Source organism: Papaver somniferum, unplaced genomic scaffold (genome assembly GCF_003573695.1).
Source record: "Papaver somniferum cultivar HN1 unplaced genomic scaffold, ASM357369v1 unplaced-scaffold_128, whole genome shotgun sequence".
Taxonomy (NCBI): Eukaryota; Viridiplantae; Streptophyta; class Magnoliopsida; order Ranunculales; family Papaveraceae; genus Papaver; species Papaver somniferum.
The window spans coordinates 800,164-826,373 of NW_020621936.1; the positions used below are offsets into that span (position 1 = coordinate 800,164).

At 36.5% G+C, this 26,210-nt stretch overlaps 2 protein-coding genes across 3 annotated transcripts; one reads left to right on the forward strand and one right to left on the reverse strand.

Annotated features, from left to right (window-relative positions):
• The first annotated feature begins 9,723 nt into the window (after positions 1–9,723).
• On the forward strand, positions 9,724–13,779 carry LOC113332113. 2 transcript variants are annotated; one of them, XM_026578789.1, is made up of 8 exons: positions 9,724–10,081; positions 10,376–10,461; positions 11,373–11,519; positions 11,629–11,737; positions 12,423–12,546; positions 12,965–13,071; positions 13,157–13,235; positions 13,366–13,779. In XM_026578789.1, exons 1-8 carry the CDS (start codon positions 9,958–9,960, stop codon positions 13,373–13,375), a joined length of 786 nt encoding a protein of 261 aa, XP_026434574.1. In that variant the 5' UTR covers positions 9,724–9,957; the 3' UTR covers positions 13,376–13,779. The 2 variants fall into 2 exon arrangements, with proteins under 2 accessions (XP_026434574.1, XP_026434573.1); XM_026578788.1 differs by having other exon boundaries at positions 9,727–10,081; positions 12,965–13,235.
• A 285-nt stretch (positions 13,780–14,064) lies between these two features.
• Positions 14,065–18,153, reverse strand: LOC113331722. Its single transcript, XM_026578366.1, has 14 exons — positions 17,967–18,153; positions 17,565–17,665; positions 17,280–17,367; positions 17,007–17,106; positions 16,833–16,906; positions 16,607–16,678; positions 16,341–16,418; positions 16,079–16,203; positions 15,917–15,989; positions 15,731–15,792; positions 15,281–15,661; positions 14,909–15,008; positions 14,445–14,655; positions 14,065–14,327 (listed from the first exon to the last, which is right to left on the reverse strand). The coding sequence occupies exons 2-13, from the start codon at positions 17,642–17,644 to the stop codon at positions 14,455–14,457; spliced, it is 1,434 nt and encodes a 477-aa protein (XP_026434151.1). The 5' UTR covers positions 17,645–17,665; positions 17,967–18,153; the 3' UTR covers positions 14,065–14,327; positions 14,445–14,454.
• Between the last annotated feature and the right edge of the window lie 8,057 nt (positions 18,154–26,210).

Genomic DNA, 26,210 nt, shown 5'->3' on the forward strand with positions numbered 1-26,210 from the left:
CACGCATGAGTCAAAGCACATGGAGAGAGGAAGCGTGTCAGAACCCGATTGGCGGAAGCAAGCGGTGAACGAAGGTACAACGCGCACTGAGGTGGCGAGATACAACTGGAGAAGCATGCGGTGGACGAAGGTACCACTGGTACGGAAGGTATATCAGCAGACGATGGACCCAGAGGCAGCAAAGATATACCAGGAGCAGAAGGGGCTATAAATACCAAGCTTCACCAACAAATTAAGGGCATTCAATATCTAGGAGAGAAGATCTAGTCTTAAGCTTATACCTCTTTAATGTTTAGAACTTAAGTAGTTACTTCAACTTGAGTTCTCTATATTACTTTGGGAAGCATTTAATATCTTTGTAACCACCACATACTTAATACGATTCTATCACTCATTACCCCGTGGACGTAGACAAATGTCGAACCACGTTACATCTTGTGTCTCATGATAACTTAGAGGCTTTTACATTACTCTTATGTTCTTTGTTATTATTGTGATCTTAGATACCATTTATTGCTTAGCTTAATCAGTTCAACAGAGGTATCGATACTCCTTAGTATCAGATCTTTTGAGCTGTACACATCACGTAGGCTACGGGAAAACGAGTAGTCACAACAAATTCGTAGATGTATGATAGTTTTCATACATACACATTTGCTATTTCGAGCCGAGTTTACTCGCCTATCTTTTTCTCGAAATATGTGTTGATAAGCTTCCGCTTTAACCACTTTTCATCTTAACCCGTGACGAAAGTCATGATGACGTATCAATCTTGAAAATAGCTTTGATGACGATAGTTGTGAATAATGACTGTTATAACATTATAGAAGAATGTTTGAATGATTGAAATGTAGAGTTGATATTACGTAACCAACTATGGATATAAGCATATATAGTGTGTTCGCACATTAGTGTATAAATCCATGTGCCAGAAACCAAGTGCGTGCATATGTGTGCATACGATATTGGTGAAGGAGACAAGTTGGGTACGCGTATCAGCGGAAGTTTTCGAACCGAAAATTTCTGCTGAGTTTGTAAGTTTGCAAACTGTTAAACCAGTCACCTTAGGTACGCATATCCGTACCATACCACAGAAGTTTTCGACCGAAAATTTCTGCTGAGTTTGTAAACTCAAATATGGTAGCTATGGTACACGTACCCGTACGCGTACCCAAGCTAGTTATATTTCTCAAATCGGAAGTTCATGAACTTAAACAATAAATCAATAAGGAATGCAATCTTTGCAAACCGTGGCTATATTGTTCATGAATTGATTCAAGTGAATCAAACCGATTTTGTTTCAATTGTGTCTATTCATAAAGACCTAAGCAATTGAACAACTCTTCAACTAGTTCTTATGAGTCATTTGAACTAGTTATGTGAAGAAGATGAATATGGTTAACATGGAAATGCTCATATGGATAACCATTGATTAACTATTTGTGACCAACTATGTGTACACGTTTAGGAACGGTTACTCAAACATAAATGAAATACATTTCATTTGTGTGTGACAAGCTAAGTTTCAATCTAACAGTTGAAAGATATTAGCTTAGTTAAATCAGGTTTTTCATGTTACGGTGAATATTGAATGCCTTGTTACCAAGGTAACTTGGATATGAAAACTATACAAAGGAGACATCTAGCAACTGGAAAAACTAATCCCCACACCTCCTGTGTGATACTAGTTGGTTTTTCTAGAATCTATTCTCCTTTAACCTTAGGTTTCTTCCCGAGACCCTGTAGGTTAACGACTGAAAGACTTCATTGGGATTGTGAAGCCAGACGAAAATACTTCTCTTGTAGTTGAGCGATCTGATCTTGCCATTTTCTATCGTACGAGTTCAACTGAATAATTGACTTGAGATTATATCTCCGACAGGGCAAGATAAAAAGAAATCACAAACATCTTCGTCTCATCATTTTTGATTCCACAATATCTAGTTTCGCTACCATACGATTTAGATTATTGTGAGGTGATTGATAATTCTAGGTTGTTCTTCAGGAATGTAAGTCCGGGTTATCAATTGGTTTTTGTTCACCTTGATTTTATCAAAAGACGGAACAAAACTCTTAGGTTTATCTGTGGGAGACAAATTTATCTATCATCATAGACTTTTTTGTGTGATACAGATTTGTTTATTAAAGTCTTCGACTTTGGGTCGTAGCAACTCTTGGTTGTGGGTGAGATCAGCTAAGGGAATCAAGTGTGTAGTATCCTTCTGGGATCAGAGACGTAAGGAGCGCAACTATACCTTGAATCAGTGTGATATTGATTAGGGTTCAACTACAGTCCAGACCGAAGTTAGTTTGTAGTAGGCTAGTGTCTGTAGCGGCTTAATATAGTGTGGTGTTCAATCTGGACTAGGTCCTAGGGTATTTCTGCATTTGCAGTTTCCTCGTTAACAAAATTTCTGGTGTCTGTATTATTTCTATTTCGCATTATATTTTGTTATATAATTGAAATATCACAGGTTGTGCGTTAAGATCAATCAATTAGAATATACAACCTTTGGTTGTTGATTTAAATTGATTGACACTTGGATATTGGTCTTTGGTACCATCCAAGTTTATCTCTCTAGTATTTGATAAAGACTCGCAGATTTCCGTTTGCTTGAGTAAAGATCAAATCGAGAGATTGAGATATTAACTCTTTGATATACTTTTATCTATATTTAGTCTGACTGTCTAGTTTATTCTCTAGAAAGTATATTGTAGTTAGTCCATACAGATTGCTAATCGAAATATTGGGTGAGGTTGTTAGACCCCCGCTTTTTCAATTGGCATCAGAGCAGGCAAACACCTTAAATCTTATAAGTTTGTTTTTGTTGGATCCTCAAAAGTCTATCCCTATGGGAAATCTTTTTGGGAGACTTGCTCATGGCATCTGTAACGCACACCAGAGTCCCTTAAAGATTGTTCAGAGATTATTGTTTTCTTTTAAGCTCATATTTTCTTCTTACAACCTTTTGATCTTTTCAAGCGCGTTAACTAGATCATTCTTGGAGAATTCAGATTGAAATTCAGATCTTCTCGTTCTGAATCAAATAACAAGTTCTTACCAATGTTCTATATATTATCTAGCTTTGCTTGAAGTGCCTTCTCTCGATCACGCCTTTCAGAGATTTCTTCTTTTAGATCTTGTATTTGTTTGAGATAATCCTTTGCACCAGTAGACTCAAGTTGGTCCTGCAAGTCTTTAGTCTCCCTACTAAATCAGTCATGTTTACATTTCTCACTAAGTAACGGTTTTCAGTTTCAGAAAGTTTCTGATGACATTCCTTAAGAAGTGTATTAGCAACTCTTCATGGTGCACTTCTTCATCGGAGTCGGAATTTGTGTCCAAAAAATATCTACCAGAAGCTGATGAAAAATCTCCTGTATACAATGGATAATCAATCGTCAGGCATATCATCAAGAGTTGGAAGCATTGCAATGTATGCTTGTTGTCTATGATCCCCGCTAGGGCATAAGAAAGACAAGTGCCTGAAACCACGACAGTTGAAGCATTTGAACAGCATCATCAAGAGATGTTGTATCTTTAGAAAATCTATTTTTTTCTTGTTTCTCAAGATTTTCTAAATTTTCGTGGAGTATCATCCTTAATATCTGGCAAACCATATTTATCCTCAGAGGATTTGGTATATTGTCTGCAGGTTTAAGAGAAATCACCTCTTTTCCGGACAGGTGTTCATTATCAAAAGTATTTAACTTTCCAATGAGGGTTTTTTTGGAAAGTGTTGAAAGATCATTTTTTCTTCGATGACATGTTTTTGAGACTCTTATCTTGATGGTAGAGACATAAGAATTTTGCACACAATATAGTTCTGCGAAATAGTTCTTCCTGATGAATGTGAGGAGTTAACTATCAGAGAGAGTCTTTTGTTAAACTCAACAAAGGTTTTATCATCATACATACAAAGGTTTTCCCAGTCAGATGCTAGGTTTTGAAGCCTTGCTTTTTTTCTGCGGTATTTCCTTCGAATACGATCTACAAGATATCTTAAGTTTCTTTCGAAGTTTCACATGTAGTTACATGATGTTGGAGATCTTGGAATATGTTATGTGTAATAGCATTCAATCCATCAGAATTATGCTTTGCAACACTTATTTTAGTTTCGCTATATGTATCCATGTCTTTAGCAACAGTATTCTGGCTTTCACGAACTGTTGGAGGAATATACCCCTTTACGACAAGTATCCATGTCTGAAAATCACATGCTTGTAAAAAGGAGAGCATAACTATTTTCCACCATAAGTAATTAGTGCCATCAAATCCTGGTGGTATGCAGATCGAAGTTAGTTGAGACAAGCTCAGATTCATGTCTGTATGTTCGGATTGTTATAAACACCGACTTATTGGGTCTTTATGGTGTTTGCCTGCTCTGATACCAATTGAAAAATAGAGGTTAACTAGTACACCACCAAATTTTTTCGTTTGTGAACCTATATAAACAATCCTTGTAAAATATATACGTTCAGTTATGTAAAGACCCTCAAGCTTATCAACGCTATTAGACCAGTCAAGAGACGATTTAGTCGTTAATTACTCAATTAGTTTAACACGAACGTTAATTAATAAAAATTAATCTAACAACGATTTGGATACGAACTAGTACCGTTGAATAGATCTCGAAAAGTTACGCATAATAGACTACTCGAACATGTATATCGGATACCGGACGAAGAAGATATCATCAAATTAGTTTGAAGGGAAAATTAGTCATTTTGTGGTTTAGCCGCCTTAGCAGCCCTTATCCAGAACATGGGTGCCTCAGTAAAATTTGGTTGTCCTTATCTTCACCAAACCGATCGGGAAGAAGTCATTCTTATCTTCTTCTTTCTTCGTCTCTTCTCTGTTTTTTTTTTCCTGTTGATTATCCATGAGATTAAATGAAGAAAATCAATTGATGATGTTGTATAGACGACGAAGGTGATGATGTGGTGGTGTTAATTCAAGCAGTTGATTTGGAGTTAAAAGAAAAAGGTAAATCAGAGAGAATCAGTTAGGGTTTCTTCTGATTTCGTGTTTATATAGAAACAACGGGTTTTTGAATAGCAGTTGTGTATAGATCATGGTGATGTGGTGTAGTGAAGTCTGGTGGTATGAGTTATAGGAATGAATGTATATATATTCTTGTTGAATGAAACTGAGTTAGTAGTGAAGATTTTTTAATTAGCAGAGATTGAATTTGGGTATAAGTGTATGAATTATAGATGGAAAAAGTGATTGAGTTGAGATAAGTCTGGTGGTAGACGAATATGAATCAGAGTTTAGAGATGGCGATGTTGTTTGTGTGTTGAATTGAAGAGTAGAGAATATGTGAGAGTAGTGATTGTAGAATCCAGTTGGGTAGTCTCATTGAAAGCTTGCTACCACTGCAATTGCAGGTAAGCAGTGTTTGTAATTGTAATTGAGTTTTGAAGTTTGTTTGTAGTTTAATATTGAAATGATTAAGAAAATAAGGTGTTGTAACATGAAATTGAGTTAGAGTTGCAGCTGTGAGAGAAGAACCCTTGTCATGTCTGACTGAATTTATTCAGTCTGTTTTGGTTTTGTTTAGCTGACTCAGTTAATCTGACTAAGTCGAGTAGATCCTGTTAAACTGAGTTGACTCAGTGGACTTTGACCGAGTTAACCCTTTGACCTGACATTGACTTTTGACTAGACTTAGACGTTGACTGTTAGTTGACCTATGACTGTCAGTTTGACCGTTAGTGACGTTAGTTGACCCAGATGGACCAGGCCTTTGGTTAATGGGCATGTCTAGAGAACTTGGGATTAGGAATAGTTATCTTATATAGATGAATTTGACCTTTTATGGTATGAATTAGTCTTTGGTTCATTCTACAAGGTTGTAGATATTTATAAGACTTAGCTAATGGGCAATAGAATCAAGCCAATTGAACTAGTAAACCTTAGATTTGTTAAAGATAGATAATAAAAAGGTGTAAAGTCATAAATGGGCTTAGAACCATTAGATAAACTTTTATGAGCCTTGTATGATCCTTTTAGATAAATTCCTAGAGTGCTCGTGTGATTAACAATTAGTCTATTCAACAACGATCGAATCAAAGGATGAACCAGTGGATCGTGGATCTCGAGGTAGGCATGGCTTGTCATCAAAAGAGGTGGGAATACATTTAACTCTCTTGAAACCATTGTTGTTTCTTTTACAAAAGTTTATGTTTAATGAACTCATGCATTGTCTGTTTTTGCATCCCATGAATTGTTTAGTTTGTGTTATGATTGTTCTGTTGATTCTTTTAATCTTTCCATGATTTGGGAAGGACTTGTAATGTTTTGAATGTCATTATGAATTGTTATGGGAAATAATAATTTCCACTCGTGGTATATAGGATACACTCCTTCACATTTATATCTACATGAATTCGAGCTTTTATGCTTATTATTGGTCATCAGTTTGCGAGTTCAGAATTGGTGACATCAATAGCTATTAGGTGTGATTTGCGAGTTCGGAATTACAACCATATTATACATTGTTTGAAGAAGAAGTTTGTCCATATACATGTTTGTTTATTACAGTGACTTGGTCATTTTTTTTAATGTTTGGGAAAACATGTATTGTTTTCCATGTCTTGCCATGATTTCTTGAAAGTTAAATGTTATATTCCTACTGGGGCCCCCTTTTAGGGATGATGTGATCACCATTCCCACTTTCAGTTTCAGAGACAGATCAGAGTTGCGCAGCGAAAGCTTCAAGGGTTGATTTTGCTAGTTGGTTAACTTTTGTTATGTTTATTATGTTGTATATTCTATTTGTAAACCAAGTGACTATTGTATATGTATCATTTGAGAGGAGTTCTTGTATATATATATTTCAGAGCGGGGCTAGTTTTGGGTTAATTTTTGTAGCAGATTTCTTAATTGAATGTTTAAGTAATTGAATTAGATTCGTAGTGCCTCTCTTTTTAGTTAATCTCTTGGATTAGTCAGCTGCTAGATTTGGGGCGCTACAAGTTACGAAATTGTATTTAAGGTTGTTTTAACAAGGTAAACCTGGCTAGTATGTACCGGAACTATTCACAAACCGAATCCCAACAAGAACAAGTCTTGTAATCTATATTTCAAGATATGAATTTAACAAGAACAAGTCTTGTAGGTTCTTTACAGTTGAGATAATACTATATAGGTTTAGATACGTACAACATGTGATATTTCAATTTATATAAAGATAAAACAATATAACGTGGAAAAGAAATAACACAGACACCAGAGATTTCTGTTAACGAGGAAAACTACAATCTTGTAGAAAACATTGGGACCTACTCCAGATTGAACACTTACCGATTTAAGCTGTTACACCAATTACCTACTACCAGATTTCAGACTAGATGTAATACATGCATGTTTCAGTTGTATTCTTGCACCCGTATAACTTCTAGCAGAACACCAATTCTCTTTAGGAATTCCTCTTGTAAACCTTCTAGCAGAACCTCAATTCTCTTTAGAAGATGCTCTTGAAAATCCTCTAGCAGAACGTTAATTCTCTTTATAAGATACTCCTTAACAATAAGGTTTTACGGTTCCATAACCTAATTGATTCTTCCTCACAAGATCACCTTGAAAAATCTAGAGATTTTATGAAAAACACCTAGGAACAGGTTCCGTAACTATCAAAGAAGATATCTTTTTTCGAAATCTCATTCTTTTTTGTGAAGAACAAAGATATGGAAAACAACATTGTGCAACCACACATAATTTTTCAAGGGATAGGTTGTGCGGTTACATGAAACTCTTATTTATAGTGAATGATCAAGGGTAGATTGCTTGAAAACAAAGCTACCTTGTCGAGGTTAGGAAACACCCAAATACTTGACCCAAATAGGCTTTTAGTCACGTATTCAAGGTTTAGGTTCGCGAACTGTTTTCAAAAGTTCGTGTACAATTTCCTATTCACGAAATCAACCTCAACCACACTTATAAGTGTTGCTTTAATAAATCATTCATAACTTCTTCGTTATAACTCGGAATTGAGTGATTCTTGGCTCCTTGCATTCGTATTCTCATTCACTACAACATGAGCACCTTTTCATTGATAAAGGTCATTCTCAAAAAAAGTCATGGGCTCGAATATCCTCGAGTGTATATATAAATACATATTCACCGTCGTAGGAATTATTCCATAGAGTGAGCAATAGTTCTGATAGATAGAGAGGTAGAGTAAACAAGAGAATCAAGTATTTGTTACTAACCTTTAATGAAGTTATCCAATATCTCTTCGTGTAGTCTTCAATCTCCATTCTTCAAGGATAACTTTGTTTCCCTACTCTACTACTTAAACCAAATCTAGTCTGAAACCGACTTTAATGACTAAATGAAGAATGTGTTTCATCATCTAAATTTGACAACTAACTTGAGATACCTAAGCTAGTGGGTTCAACGGAGCAGCTCTAACATACACGGTTCCAGTACTCTAGACCATAGTATATCCTCTGTGTAATTTCAAGACACACTTCTCAGATGTTTACATGAATTCCTAATAAGAATTACATCTAAACTGAGAAAATGTTTGTTTGAATCTTAAGTTATCTTAGCTTGAATTCAAAGCTACCTATAGTCTCTTAAGTCTATAAATACAGAGACTCAAACAATTTTGAATTCCAATCCCTGACACTTTTGTGTCCTAGTTGCTTGATAGAGTCGTCCTTATTAACCTAGGACCAAACTTAACCGTAAAACCAAAAAACCCAACTGTAATGGTTTACATTTGTTTTTTTTCTTCTTCCAATTTTACCCAGTTACACTTGGGTTCGACTAAGATCAAACGTAACCCTAACTGGTTTACAATTGGGTTTCCCCAGTTTTACCCATTTACAGTTAGGATTTCATCATCACCTAACGGTAAACTCTTGCTACGGTTGTTTACAAACGAAAACTTTAACCTTAAACCTACTTCTGCTTGCCCATAGGAAGAACTAATGGGGCACGTGACACAAACTCGTAAAGTAAGAAGATGGGCCTCCATCAAGTACTATTGAGAGCTATGAAAAGATTAAAAAAAATCAATCTTTTTACGTACTTTCACCAATAAATAAAAAGGACACTACTTGGATGAACCGAAATCTAGGGTTTTATTTTGGAAAAATCCCAAAAATTTCTCCATTCTTTCGTACTTCTTCTTCCCACCAAAATAGTACACTTAATATGATCTTTTTATCATTAGCCATATTTAAAAATTAATTAATTGAATCATTAACTAATTAAATTATTAAATTAAATAAATGATCAGGGCTTTTTATGCATTATAAAAATATTTTAGATGACGGGTTTTTGAAATTACTGATTGGTGACTCGTTTTTATCTTATTAGTGAACCCTATCTATTGGAATGTGAATCTCCTATAGTAGGTTGCGTCTTTTTTAGCAAGATTGCTAATAGGGGTACCAGATTAAGTGGGGATATACCAAAATCAAGATATGACAAAACAGTTTTTATATAGGACAAAACAAGTTTTGCCTTGGCTTGGTACACCCCACTTAACCTGGTACCCCATTAGCAGCTTAGTTTTTTTTAGGTGCGAAAGACTTCAACATTACTAATAGGTGTATGTGTGTTTTTTAGGGTTCAATAAGCTGGTGCCGAGTTGGCAGTCATGACTCATGAAAGACTTTGCCAAAGGGAGCTGAAGGTCCTAATAACGTAATAGAACGGGTCATAATAGTCCAGAAACTGACAAAACTTGAGTACCATTTCAGGAAAATCCAACAACTACTTGAATTTCTCAACTTCTTCCCGAAGTTCAGACTAGTCTATAGAACATCTTAAAACCTACAAAAAAAAGAGAGAGAGAGAGAGAATTAACCGTGAATAGAGAGAGAGGAAGAAAGAATGAGAATTTAGGGTTTCTCGAAACATGGGGTTTCCTAAATTCCATCAATACTACGAAATTTTGAATCTTTAGTTTCTCTTTCTCTCTCCCCCATTAAAATTTCATGGCTGGTATTGCTAGTTCTGATCCTCTAGTTCCTCCTACTCCAATCACTGAAAATGATGAAATTGACCTTGAAGCTGGACCCAGTGAACAAATTCAGTGCAGAATTTGTCTTGAAACTGATGGTAAATTTACTCCTCCCCTCTCAAATTTGATCATTTTGGTAATATTAGGTTTTTCTATGATTCATAGTTTAAACATGTTTTTTCTGTTTCCGGATTCTAGACCTAAATTCTGTGCTTTTTTTTTTGAAGCATAATTCTGTGCTTAATGTTTGTATATAGAAAAATAAAAAGAACATTTCTTTTCTTGAATTTTGTGTAAATTTTTGAGTTCCTTCAAATGTAAGACTACTTGATCATTGTTGTGCAAAATGTGTCATACTTTTATTAGCATTTTGTTCTCCTTTGCTATTTTAGGAAGGGATTTTATTGCTCCTTGCAAGTGTAAGGGAACCTCCAAGTTTGTTCACCGTGAATGCTTGGATCACTGGCGGGCTGTTAAGGTAAAACAATGAAACCTTTAATAGACACCATTTTTGTGGTAGTAATTTTATGTACTGTGGTAGTAATAATATGTACGATATTATTTGTTGGAACCAAAAAGATTAGACTGTATTGAAAAGGAAAAATGAGTGTAATACTTACTCTAATGTCCAACTCCCATTTATACAATATTTGGTCTCTAGAGTAGTGACTTTGATCCTGCTGGCCCATAAAATCATTAACCATCAGTTTTTAATCACAAACAAGCAACAAAAGTTTCTTTGTTCTGTTCTTTCCATAACTCCCAAGTACTGCACAAGTGAGTTTCTTCCGCGTTCACTGCTGATTGCCATGAAAAGGATTGCAAGACAAAGATTGAGAGTGTTCCTGTTTTCCTATGGGCATTGCTCATTTCAGTTTGAAGTAGTTGATGAAGTATGCCCTCACCTCATCATTTGTTAATTTGCAGTGCAAAAGAACGTGAACTGCAGATCATCTTCTAGGTTCATAAATTACCTGTGACGGTAGAAAGATTTTCTCTTCTATATCTTGACATATTTAAAGCAGCCAATCAGTAATGAAAAGCTGCCCATATTCTATTGTTAATTCTTACATACACATTATTTTAAGAAGTTGTTCATCCCGTCTGCTGCTAAATAAATTCATGGTTATATATATATGGGTATGAGTAGGATTCATGTAACGCCGTAGTTTCCACCTCCATCTCTGATGTCTGATGTTGCATTCGCTGTTTCAGAAGATTTCCGGTTTCTAGCAACCAAACATAGTTGGCAAAATGTTAGACTTATTTATTTGTGGAGACAATCTTTACGCACTTCCAAAACCGCCCCGTCTTCGTTCAAGTGCTTGAGGTCTTTGTATATGTCGTCAATATAAACTTTAACATCATATGTAATCTTTATTTTTTCAGGAGGGATTTGCATTTGCTCACTGCACAACCTGCAAGGCACCTTACTATTTGAGAGTACATGTTGCTGCAGATAGGAAATGGCGAACCTTGAAATTCCGTTTCTTTGTAACAAGAGATATAATGTTTATCTTTATTGCTGTTCAGCTTGTAGGTTATCGGTTTTCAATTTCGTATGTTAGTTCATTTTTGCTTCTGTAAATTCTGCAGTTATGGTTCTGCATTTGACTTCTATATTTTTCTTCTTGTCTGTGTGAAGGTAATTTCTTCATTGGGATATTTGATGTACTTAGTTGACGACTACCAGTCGTTCGGGCTTCGTTTAGCCTGGGGCTTTGAAAATATAATTAGTTTCTACTACATATCTGGTAAGTATTTGAGTACCTTAAAATTGTTAACCATTATGGTGTTTACTCATTAGTGTTCACTTACTCTGCGGTTAGATGTTATGTTGTGCGTGATATTTAAGAGACCCTTTTTGTTTGCTGGAATGTTTAATTTTTATTTTGCAACTTGCCCTTTTGGTATGATGTCTTGTCTACCTTATGATGAATAGTGTGTTTGTATTTTTCATAATGCTACGAACAAGCTGGCCAGTTATTCCTAAGGTGGTATATAGCTGGAATCTTTAACTTGATCTTTGAATGATGTTAAATTCGAGAAAGAGAAATGTTTGCCATCATATCAGATTGAACAGCCTCCGTCACTAGTCTCATCATAGAATTATTCGTTTTGGTACTTGCTCATTGATGGTTTTGGATGCTTGATACTCTTTTATACTCTTAACTAGGATAGTTTTTGGTTCCTTCCTTACATTTTTGTCTGTCGTTGACAAGCTAATGTTTCTCTTTGTCACATAGTTTCTTATTTTCAAATTCTGCATAGGTTTTCTTTTGCTCTCAAATAATGGTTCTCTTGATATCTCTTAACAAGATATTGTTGCCTAGCACCATCTCTAGTGTTCTGTCTATCTTTGATATCCCTCATAGTATTTTCGCACTTGATCTGTAGCACTGTTACTGCAAGTACACTTACTTTTGTCGTTGACTGCAGGGGCCCTTATATTTTTTGCTTTGCTTGGGTTATCTGGGTGCTTCATAACTTGTTATGATAGAAGAGTGCGCAGTGATCTAGCTCAGCCATGTCGAGAATTGTGTCTTTGCTGCTGCCAGCCTGGGTAAATTTTTTGGAGTTCTTTTTTTTTTTTGCTTGATGTCCAGTACTCAAGTCCCTCGACCTTTGTGGTTCAATCTTGCCAATCTTCTTATTCCAGTTGATGCACATCTTAGTTGAATCGTTTATTTTCTTATGGTTTGTCATTAGCCACACTGTTTATTTTGTGGCGCAAGAACATTATAACCAATCCACCAACATATGCATATGATTTTCCCCCATGAGTTGAACTTGAAGCCCTTCCTCAACTGCATTGATACTGCTTAGTGCTTTCTCATTTGCATGGTTGCTTAGACTTGTGCATTGACATTTTTTACCATATCGCTCTAAGCGCAATGGTCTAGAATTGATTTTCGTATCTTGGTGTTTTCCGTTTGCTCATTATCTTACATTCTTAAACTTTTGTTTTTCTCTTCATGCAGAATGTGTGCGGACTGCCATTTACCTGGAACTCTTTGCATGTGGACTGACTGCACAACATGCTTTGAAGGTTGTGCCAGCACCGCAGGCGAGTGTGGTTGCTTGGCAGGTGCTGGGGAAGCAGGATTACCATTATTATTTATAATGGGTTTGATTGTTTTAGGGCTATTTACGGTGATTGGTATTTTCTACAGTGTACTTGTGGCTACTATGGTGGGACAACGGATTTGGCAACGGCACTATCACATACTTGCTAAAAGAATGCTTACTAAAGTGAGTTCCTATCACCTTTGACTGATCAACATTTTCAAATTGTAATTCCTTCTTTATGTTCAGTTAAAAAGCTTGAACTTACTGCTACAATAAATAATCAAGTTTCTCACTTTAAACCTCATAATTACAGGAGTATGTAGTGGAGGATGTCGATGGTGAAATGGTAGATTCCAGTTGGTGTCCTCCGCCTCTTCCGCCAGAGCATATACAACAATTGAAGACTCTTGGTCTCTTATAGACCAAATGTTCATTATTTACTATCGTCACATGATTTGCAAAGCTGATCATCATATGGAAGTGGTTTGCAGTTAGATTTTTTGGTTTTTAAATCGTTATTTTGTGGATTTTGAGATGCGGATTATTTGTTTACTCTTCATACTGCTTATCAACTTGTCAATGGAGGTTGTATATTGTTAACCAAAGAAAAATAAGAAGACCTAGAGAAACTAATCATGTATTTTCTTCTTTCCTACACTGTAAAGAACGGAACCATATAGATGGAGGCATTACCAAATTTATATACTTCATGATTTTCCAATGTTAACAGTTCTGCCTTGCTTACGTAGTGGTGAATTTTTCCTTCACAATAGAAATTCACTTTGTAAGGATGACATTTGAAGTTTTGAACTTATATGATTTGCTAGAAGCCTTCTAACATAATGCAAGCGTGTATATTAGTTTTGCCTTTTGGGAATGGATTGATCAAATCTTGTACCAGATGACATTTCAACTGCTCAAGTCCCTTGTATGCGGAATGTTGGTGACCTGATGGCACCAACCAATAATATGCGAGTACTCTTTAAAACTGGAGAGGGATTAGGGATTCCCAAAAATCTAAAATCACCAAGATTTAAGAATTTCCAAGAGAAAATCCTCCGAAATTTTGGCACACATGAATTAGTCCAAATACAGCAGATTGCTCAGGATGTGAGAATGGAATAATTGATAAGATGTATAACTTAATATTTACACAACATTTGAGCACAACAGACTGAATTTGACACTCTATACAAGCAAAAACCATATCCACAGAGACAGAGAGAGCGGGTGAAATAATGCTGAAAACCTTTCAAGATGTCACGCCCTTGAAATCTGCATAACAAAACATGGAGTCTACTGGTTATAACATATTTAAACAACCCTGAAATTAAAACCATTAATTTGGCGGTCAGTAATTCCAGTCAAAGATATCGTAACTATCAGAATTACCATTAGCAGATTATCTCCTTTTCGCGTCAACGAACATGGCACGAGTCCAGTGTTCGATGTCCTCAGTCTGTGATGGTGGAGGGGGGAATTTTGGATGCTCTACGATATCCCATCCTTCAACAAGGCTATCGGGTTTTCCATTGTCGGGTACCTCATTAGCGTAAAGATAACTAGCTGCAGAATTTGAAAGGTTTAGTCCACCTGCACCCCGCTGCCAAAGTAAAACAAAACAGATAAGCTGAAAAGATTGTGTACAAGGACAATGCTATTGACGGAAGTAGATAATATGATTTCTTCATATTGTCTGAGAGCGCAAAACATCAAAGCAGGAGTAAGATTGGAGAAAGAACAGGGAACGGATGTCAGAAAAATAAAAAGCAAGGAATATATAGAGCTTTTAGTATCTTAATCTGAATAATTTTGATGCATTTCTGACTTGGAAACAATGTTCAAGGGGTTTATACCACTACTGGTGTCACGTGTCCACTCTCTAGTAACGTGCTGGATGAACCCGAATTGACATGCCACACAGATTTGTTTAACTGTTGAACTTGCTTGCAGGATCTGCAGAGTAAACAGCAGAACGTGGTTAAAGAGTAATAATATCTTTTAAATGCAAACATGGCATCTCCATTCCCACCATTTCATCGAAACTGATACATCAGTTTTTCATTAATAAATTCCAAATTTATGGACTTCGGTAAAACAGCTCGAAGTTGAAAAAAATGTGAACGGCAGCAATATTCTGATTACTGCTAACCAATCCTGGTTCAGTTGTGGTCATTAGAAGAGGTAAAACTGACTATATGGGAGATTGTATATGAAGAATATTTTACCTCGAACATGCCATTTTCAAAGATAAGACTGATCTAACTTCCTTTGAAGAAGATAGAGTTCCCAACAACTTAGTGAGTGCTTCAAAAGTAGAGGCTTCAGATGGAATATCTAAACACAGAGAATTGTAACAGTATGCTGTAATGCATGCTACACTTTTCTTCAGAAGTGATATGCCTTTCTGCAGATCCTTATGGGTTTCAAGTGAATGTGGAGATGCAGAAGAGAAGTTAAAGCTAGAGCTTCCAAAAGCATCCAGATGTGGCTTCTTCACGGATTCCATCGAAGCAACACCATAGTTACTCGAGTTTTTATCAGCCCATTCGTTTTCCCCACTTGTCGAGCAACAATTTGGGCGTGGAATAAAAAGAGGATACTCATTGCTGCATCACATACATTAAACAAACTGTCAGTGGTCAGCCTTTACTAATCAGCTATGAAAATGGAACTACCTTTGAGAAGATGGATGTTTATCCCAATATGAATCCCGTTGCCATATACGCGAGGTTGAACCCTATAGAAACCAGTGTTATAATACAGAATAATGATGTAGCCATGCAAAAAAAAAAAGCATAAATTTATTGATCCGTTCATCAAACAACTAATCAGAGGTGTGGAGAACAGGAAATGAATCTTACTGCAAACCCTGAGTTATGAAGTGCAGGCGCGGCCAAGGCCGGTACAACTAGATCTAGAAGTTGCACCATGTATCTGTTTATCAAGTGCTATCATTAGAAATAATCCATTAAATGTTCACGGATATTTTATGAAACTGTAATTGAGTTTTTAGTAATATATACCCTAGAGAAGCTGCAAGCTCTTCCGACGAAACAGAATGGGGATCCAGTCCTCTAGGTAGACGTGCATTGCAAATTTGATCATACGGGCCACTAAAGCCATCTTTTTTCTCGCCGTCCATATTGACCTTCCAACCAAAAACAAGATAATTCTTTAAGCATTTCACACAGATCGCTTGAAAACCAAAGCTAACCCGCTGAGCTTTTCACATCATAGTATCCAGGGAAGGTTTCACAGGATTCTGTTGCTTGTTAAAAGGCTTACCCGACGTTGTGGGAATAGTTTGCAGATCTGTTTTATAACCACGGATTGTTTATGAAGACGTTCAGAGGTAATTGCCATCTGTCATGGAACATCAATAACTTGCCAATTAAGTTTTTACCAAGATACACCTTAAACAAAGCAAGACAGATATAAGCAGAATCCAGAAACACATGAATTGCAGTTGAACTGAGGCCTGCTTAAATATGATGTAAAAATATGTCAAGTAAGGATTGTCATCAAGCACCGCAATGAGAAAATACACTTACATGTCCTAAGCTCTGTGTGCATATAAGATTGGGGTAAAACTTTTCCAGCTGTTCCACACGATTTCTTTGCAACTACATCAAAAAAACAGACCCCGGTTATAATCAACTTAAAAATGAGAGGAAGAGGGAGTGGGGGAGGGAGGGAGGATAACGACACCAGATGATTACAAATGAAAATTAAAAATCATTTCTGGTAAACAAATTTAAGCTAGGGAAACTGTTCTACCGTAAGCATGACAGAATCAAGCAACCCATGTCTAAGATTCAAATCATTAGTCATACTTTCAAGAGTAGCCTTTCCTGAGAAAACATCAATTGCACAAGACATAAGATTCAGCGACGGATCTAAAAAAAGGTAACAAATCCTAGACAAGACGACATTACCTACGGGAGGACCAACCTTGTAAAAGTTGCTTTTGTTTAAGACGAAGCTTCTCCCTCAGCTTTGCAAGTTTCTCATTCTGAAGCACTCTCCAGCTGTATTGGTCATCTGCTTTACTCTGATAATGATAAAAGCAAAAGAAACATGAGTTCAGTCACATAATAACTATTTTGGTCATGATAACTTAATCGCATTGTTGCAGCAATTCATCATGCAAGGATGATTAAGCAACTACTTTAGCTCCACAAGAAAATCGATAAACCTGGAGTCCACGATGAATGCATATCATACCTTTGCAACAAGCTGGGCACTCAGTCTCATATGCAAACTATTACGGACACTCTTCAATGATTTCAAAGATACACTGTACTCGTTTAACCTACAAAAGAGAACAATATAAGAAATTGCATCTTCAGTCGCCCCATAATCAAATGTAATAGACTTGGATACCATGATACATCCCTAAAATGATCTCTCTCATACCAAAAAGTGCTCTTTTACTTTGAATCTTCGGATTATCATCTTTCATAATGAAAAGTAAACAATGAATTAGAATCGAAATAGAGAAACACTTACCTGTAATTTACACAAAGTGGGCATATAGAGGCAAGATTTGGATTCTCACATATTGCACAAGTAGTAGTTCTTCTTGCCATTGTTCTCCCCCCTTTTCCAACCTACAAATAACACACACTTCAATTCCTTTGAACACCCTTCAAAACAGATCAAATTTATCAATCTAAATAAATCCAAAATTCAACATCGGGTATATATATATTTAATTCTAAGGAACACGAAGACAAATTCAAAATTGATATTGAAACTTTCTTCTGACCTAATAGTATCTTCCTGATAATAGATAAGAGATAAAAAGAGAGATTTCAGATCATTGTGGAAATTTATATTCAAAACTAGATTCAGACTAGATATACACTAAGGAAATCATGCGATATTTGTCCAGATGGTTTGATTACTTACAAAAAAGATCTTCCTTTCCCTTTTCAGAATTTCTTGGTGTTTAAATATAGACGAAGAGATTCTTCCATTGCCGCAGTGAAACTTTGTTATAAGGAAACACGCGAAACTAATATTTGCTTCTGCAAACTCTTTGAGGGTAACAACAGTATAATATATTAGTCGGGTCTGACTTTCGGGATCATATTCCGCCAAGTAAACTAATAGTGTGCGTCCGCAGCAAATAAAAGACCCATCCGGTCGTCGGTCGACCTTAACTCGAACCGGAAACTTTTTTGATTCTGCAGGGTGTCATCAAAATTGAACTCGCTGCTCTAGGGCCTTCGGATAACAGCGATATGACATCATCTACTTATCTATCTATTTGTAGTGGCAAATAACTGGCGAGTGTACGTGACATGATCTCGGACGGCGACCAACCAGAGACGGAGCAGAGTGAAGCACTGAATCATCCTCTATAACACTGGCACAAAAAAAGAGATATCTACCAAGCGTGTGTGGGACGAGCACGTGTAAAGTGGAGAATCAGATGTTATGGGGAGATGAGCATCGGGAATCAAGGCATTAAATACACTGATAGGACAGGTGTAAAGGGCAGAAAAATCTAGTCAAAGTGGAGGCCAGGAACTAAGGATAACTTATTCAGGTCGGGAGGAATGGCGATGTCGGGTCGAAGAATACTAGACCGTCAATATCGGGAAGAAACATATCGGGAAGTATGATCATCGGGGTGATGCAAGACCAGGCGATAAGTATCGGAGAAGACATTACCAATCACCCGACAGGACCATCGAAGCAGATAGAATGTGGCTTACACTGTAACTTCATTGGAACATGTTAGCCTATAAATATAGACCTATTGTGTTGAGAATGGGGCAAGTAATTTGTAAGTAAGTGAGAGGAGAGATTAAGTATTGTTGAGAGCTTTCTTCCTCGTAAACTTGAGAGAAGTAATAAGATCATCCTTTCACCCCCGTGGACGTAGGTAATCATGCCGAACCACGTATCTTGTGTTCATATGAGTCTCTTACTTGCTTACCTTATTATCTTTTCATATTGATTGTTGGATGTAGTTGTATGATTTTCTACACCTACATTCTTGCGCCCACTAAGGGGACCGAGTAACATCTTTGGATACCTTGAAAAACGATCAAAAAAGTAGAATCTAAAGCTCCTAATCATCTATGATGTTAGTTGAAGCTAAAAGGTGAACTCTTGTAGTTAGTTTTAAAGATTATGTTTGTAGACACGTTACATATTTCTAACCATGAGTTTGCTGAACTCATGGGTTTGTTTTATTATATTTGAAAAATCATTGTTTCTATTTCTTTTAAAACTTAGGTTGTTTCGATTTCGGGCTTTGAGTTCATGATAAAATTGCAAGAAAGTGTCGTTTCTTTAGGTTTCTTTCGCTAAGTGAGTTGTTAGTTAGATTCACAAGCTCCCAAAATAACATCTATGATGTTTGGTTGAAGCTGTAGGAAACTTCATCTCGCCGGCTAACAGAGAACTATGAGGGTTTACGTTTCAAGTTAAAATCTTCAAAATCTGAGAAAGCGACGTTGTCGGATCATACCATCGTCGGTAAATCGGCTCAAAATCATTGAGTTAGGTTGCTGAGGTTGATACCTACTGTGTTTCCTTAAAGCGTTTTGGTAAAAGTTCTTTTTCTTTTCCCTGTAATTTTTTGAGAGTGTGGAGTCGAATGGAAAACCAAAAGAGTCCCAAGGTAAGATTATCCTTGATGAATTTTGAGGAAACCATAGAGAAAGGCGAATCGTATTCAGTTCACGCCTTAATCACAATGTATGAGTGGTGATTCCGTCAAGTTTCAATGAAGGAAGTCACCACATCAAAATTCGACTAAAGTTACTTTTCCGACCACCCGTACGACTGAGTAATGATACCTGGTAGAAGGAATGTTGAGACAAATAATGATTAATGCATAGGGAAAGTACTGATAGTGACGTAGCAGTAACCTATTTCACAAAAAATATCATAGTAGTCAAACAAACTAATTTCCTGAGTTCAGCGTGACAAAAGTAGGAGAATCGTACTTATGTCTGAGTACTTTCGAACTGACAAAACTTTTTTACCGTACTTTCTTTATAAAACGTTTTCAAAAACAGTTCAAAGTGAGGTGTTGTATGTTTGCTGACGTAGGTGAAATTCTTAGAGGAAAAAGTGGACCCGATCTGATGGCCAGTACTTCGGGGACTGGCAGGATTATAAGGAATCGAACAGTAGCGGGAACCAGCATGCAAAAGGGAATTACAGACTCGCGACAGGAGAGTAGCCATCGACCACGACCCGAGGAAAATCGAGTGCCAACTGGGGGAATGGCTGTTAGAGCATAGCTCAGTCAACCTCGCATGCGTTTCTGTCTCAAGCATGTTTGTCAATGTTATTGATCAAAACTATGAGTCTTGATTTCTAGCCTACATAGCTAAGTCTCGGACTAGGATAGAAAAGTGTAGTTGAGATCAAGGACTTCATGGCGACTCATCGTACAACGACGAAGATCTATACAAGGAACCGTGGAACTTCATCAACAAAAAGGTATGTCGAGACTTGAACTTATCTATCACTCAAAAGTCTATCTCTTGTATCTCCTACTTCTTATGAGACAAAAGTCGTATGCTATATAGACTAGATCATACACATTTGACATTTCGAGCTGAGCATTTATTGCTTATCTTTTATCTCGAAATCATGTGTTGGTAAAGCGTTTCGCTTTGATCAAATTTATCTTCACCTAATGACGAAAGTCATGAAAAGTTTCAATCACTTTGAAAATTGCTCTGACGTGAATCGGTCTGTGAATAACGGCTACATAGCGTCCTATGAGAATGTCTCAATGATTGAAATGAGAGTTTAGATTACATAACCATGTATTCTTTGAACCGAATTTATAAAACTTTGTTGATCAACAGAAATCGGGAGGATTGTGGAATTGGCTTGCCAAGTCCGCGAACTGTCGGAAGTTCTCGACCGAGAATTTCTGCTGGATTTTCCAAAACTCGTTTGTGTGCTAAGTCCGCGAACTGGCGAAAGTTCTCTTTCTGAGAATTTCTGCTGAGTTTGGAAAACTCAACCGATTAACTTAAGTCCGCGAACTTGTATGTGAACTTAAGAGGTTATGATCTAAAGATGTGCTTTGAACATGAAACATTAAATTACTAAGGAATGCTTTATGCAAACCGTGGCTATAATGTTCATGAGCCGATTCAATCGAATCGAATCATCTTTGTTTCAATTGTGTCTTGTGTAGTTACATAAGATCTCATAGCAATTGAACAACTCTTTAACTAGTTCATTTGAGTCAATTGAACTAGTTATGGTGAAGAAGAACAAGGTTAATATGAAATGCTCATATGGTTGACCTTTTTGGGTTACTGTGTTGAACCAACATACACGTACACGTTTGGGCATGGTTTTCACAAACCCAGTAAATGTTTACCAAAATGTGTGTGACAAGCTAGGTTTTTCGATGTAACGGTGAGAAATATTAGCTTGAATCTAAATCAGGATTTCATCTAACGGTGAATAAGGATTTCTTTGTACCTAAGACAAAACCCTGATTTGAAGGCTATATAAAGGAGACATCTAGCATTGTGCAAAACTAATCCACACACGTTTGTGTGCTACTAGTGCGCCCGCTAGAGTCGATCTCCTTTAACCTTTGATTTTCTTCTCTAAAATCAGGTTAACGACTTAAAGACTTCATTGGGATTGTGAAGCCAGACCGATACTACTTTTATTGTAGTTGTGTGATCTGATCTTGCATATTCTACCGTACGAGTACAATCGATTGATTGGATTGAGATCGTGGGATTTCTCCGATAGGCAAGATAAAGAAGTCACAAACATCTTAGTCTTACTGTTTGTGATTCCTCGACAATCCGCTTGTGTAGTCAGGAAGGATTGTAGAGAGGTGATTGATTAATCTAGGATGTTCTTCGGGAATATAAGACCGGATTATCAATTGGTTCCTGTTCACCTTGATTTTATATCTTAAGATGGAACAAAACCTAGGGTTTATATGTGGGAGACAGATTTATCCTTTGATAGACTTTTCTGTGTGAGACAGATCTGTTTATTATCAAGTTTGTGATTTTGGGTTGCAAAAACTCTTGGTTGTGGGTGAGATCATCTAAGGGAATCAAGTGCGTAGTATCCTGCTGGGATCAGAGGCGTAGGAGTACAACTGTACCTTGGATCGTGGGAGACTGATTGGGGTTCAACTATAGTCCAATCCGAAGTTAGCTTGGAGTAGGCTAGTGTCTGTAGCGGCTTAATACAGTGTGTATTCAATCTGGACTAGGTCCCGGGGTTTTTCTGCATTTGCGGTTTCCTCGTTAACAAAACTTCTGGTGTCTGTGTTATTTCTTTTCCGCATTATATTTTATATAATTGAAATAATACATGTTGTGCGTTAAGATCATCAATTGGAAATCCAACCTTTGGTTGTTGATTGATATTGATTGATCCTTGGATATTGGTCTTTGGTACCGTCCAATTTATTCCTTGTGTTTTATTAAAGACTCGCTATTATTTTATCTTAAGTAAATCCAAACAAGTGAGAGATATTGACTCCTTGAGATACTTTAATCTAGATTGAGTCTGACTGTCTAGTTGATTCTCTAGCAAAGTATTTCGGAGATAGTTCATACAAATTGCTAAGAGAAATATTGGGTGGTGTTGTTAGACCCTCGCTTTTTCAATTGGTATTAGAGCTGGCAAACACGTTAAAGACCTTATAAGTCTGTGTTTGTAGCGATCTGATTATGGACAAGTCTATCTCTAATAACGTACCAATTCAGAAACTACCAGATGATTCTAAAAGCTTGGATTCACCTGAGAGAACTGCCACATCTAAGTCAATATCTAAACATTCTCTTGATGTAAAAACTGTTGATTGGGAAACTCTCCTAGAAGAACAGTTAGATGAACTTTCTGATGAAGGTGATTCAGATATTGATAGAGATGTTGATAAGGAAGTCTCAGAGTATGTTAAGTTTTTGGATTCGTGGAATATGAAGAAGATTACAACTTCTCATGTCACACCTCTTCTGACTCCTCTCTGTCGAGAAAACAAGAAATTGAGAAGATGTTACACATGTGTTTATTTTTCGAATCGTTCTACCGAATCGATCCTCAAGGATTCTGAGGAAAACCTACGTATGAAGTCACTTGAATGTGATAATCTTTATCAAAAGTACTTTTTGTTGGAAGAGAAACTTGCAGAATCTGAAGCAAGGTTTAACTCTCAACAAATTAGTTTTGATGACAGAAAAAGTGCTTGTCTCGTTCGAGAAAAACGCCTTGAGGCTGATTTAGCTGTTGCTCTTGATAAAGTCAAGATGTTGGAAGGTGACTTGAAAAAGTTCAATACTAGTTCAAGCAAATTAACCACTATGTTAGGAGCAAGTAAAAATCATCGTGATATACGAGGATTAGGCTATAAGGGAATAGATGCTCCAAGTATTAGCAAAGAGGTAAAATTTGTCAAGGCTAGTGATACTTCTCAACAAAAGGTTTCCACTGATGGCAAAAGTGAAATACCTTCACCGGCAGTTAAGGTTCGAAAGAACAAAGTATATCAACCTTCAAAGTCAGCACATACAGATCGAGGTAAGAACATTCCTTATGTTTGCCACTATTGCGGAAATAAAGGTTACCTGGAAAGGAGATGTCTTTTCCGTATAAAGAATGAGAAACTTCATGATGTTCTTGTTTGGGCATCACAAGAAGTTGTGAAACCAAGATCATACGTTAAGACTAATCCTCTTAACTTTACAGGTTGTAACTGTCCAACCCTTAGGCAAAGGAATCAGTGCTGTGATAAGCCTAGATTTGCCTATAAACGTCATACGAATCCTTTTCACAATCATAATGGTTATCAAAAGGATAACTTCGTAAAGAAGAAGACAAGATCTGATGCTCCCAATTGGAGAAAAACTAACTTGCAAAAGAATAGTCAATCCAATTCTCTTCCGGAAAATCTTGAAGAGAGTAATGGGAAGAAGGTTTCGGTCGTTCCTAAACGCACTCAAAAGTGGATACCAAAGAAATTCAATGATGTTTTGAGTGTGAAAAGGAATGATCTCCTAGAAAGTTCCATGACTATGGAGAAAGCAGTATCCATGATGCTGGAACTTAAAGAGTTCTTTGGGAATATGAATTTTGATGTCAAAGGTTCTAAAAGCGATCTCTTTCATGATAATACAAAGATCACTTGTGGTGAGCAAGACTTTGTTCACTCCAACGCAACTTGATTGTGTTGGAAGTGCATCCTCACCAAGGAATGCCCTTCTTTGTATACGGTGAGGGAAGCACAAGAATTGGGGCACATAGATTATGTTCGGTATATAAGGCGGTAGAATTCGATTGGATTCATCTAAAAATGTATGTCTATAAACTTGAGCAGGACTTGTACTTTTATTTGCTTAGAATACTTATAATAATCTTGCTTATCGTTCATTTCTACCTAACTTGATCTGTTTTTAAGGTTCTTAAATGTTTAGGTTTGAAAATAATAGTTCGGGATGTTTGGACTACATGGTACACATACCAAGTATGCATAACAACATTCAAAATCAAAATCCAGGGGTTTAAGTTCGCAAACCCGTATGCATACTTGACGTCGATATTCGGTAAACTTGTCTTGGCCGTAACTTCTTCGTCCGAACTCGGATTTACCTCATTCTTTTTGCATTATCTTCCTTATTGAATTTCCTTCAAAATGGAGATGAGAATTGTTGAATTTGGATGAGTTAATATTGGTCCTTGTCCTGTCTCTTGTTTTTTAGTGTTTGCTCCGTAACTTCTTGGACGTAACTTCTTCGTCCGTAACTTCTTCGTCCGAACTCGGATTTACCTCATTCTTTTCGCATTCTCTTCCTTATTGAATTTCCTTCAAAATGGATATGAGAATTGTTGACTTTGGATGAGTTAATATTGGTCCTTGTCCTGTCTCTTGTTTTTTAGTGTTTGCTCCGTTTCGTTGCACTTGTTCTATTCTCTTGGACTTGGGCACTGGGATTCTTGGAGAAATCCTATTATAATATATTTTGTGGCTGTTACAAGAGTTATGTTGGTGAATCACAAAGAAGGAAGTTCGAGAATGGGTAGTAGTTCACATTGCTATATATTCTTGAGAGTTCACAATCATCTCATGTGAACTATGGTGCATAGTTTTCAATGACTTTGTATGTTCTTCTTTGTTTAGGAAATCTTTTTATACGCTTTTGGTAACCACTCTTGGTATAAATCCGTGCGAAAAAAATTGATTCTACCTTCTAAGGGCAAAGATTGTTATTGCAGTATTAATCTTTATGATTTTGTGATATTGCAATTTGTTTATGGGATATGTATTGTTTACATCCGTGAACTTGAAGGTCCCATATTTCGGTCAAAAGTAAAGTCGTTCATGAATTAGTATTCGTATTGATGAAAGGACGAATGGACTTTTGACAATTACAAGTTATGCCTATGCAATCATGTATTTGATGGAAAATAGGATAAAATCTTTTGTTTGACAAGGATAAAGTCTATTATATCGTTATGATGGAAAATAAAATAGATCCTTGTATGTTATCCACGGTATTGATATTCATTGATCCATCTTTTTATGTTTTACCGTGAAGGCTCCATTGAGTGTCTTATGTTGAGCACGATACAACTAAGTCGATTATTCTTATTGGCTTGTTGGTTATTCCATAAGATGTTATATGTCGAGCATTAGGAACTAAATTAATCAACCAGTTTGGTTATTTAGTTTGTACTCCACAAGTTTTCTTTCTTATGTCGAGTACATGTACGGTTAAGGTTGTCATATTCTATGATGAACTTAGTCGGGGTTCCATAAGTTCTCTTATGTTGAGCCCAAAATAATTAAATTGATTACTTCGGTGATTAGTTTGGTTGTTTGTATTCCAATTAGATTAATTATAGGCTCTCTTTTAATTAATCTAGTTGAGTTTTCATATATTCCACAAGTTCTTGTGTTGAGTATATGAAAGGATACACTATCATGTTCTTTGGTTAATGTAGTCATATATTCCGTAAGGTTTTCCTTATGTTGAGTATTTGAACGGTTAAGTTAGTCATCTCCGTATGATTACCTTAGTCATAGCTCCGTGAGTTTACTTATGTTGAGAACTTTCAATTAAATTGATCACTTTTGTGGTTTGATTTAGTTGCGTATTCCAAATGAATTAATCATGGGTTTACTTGTGGTTAATT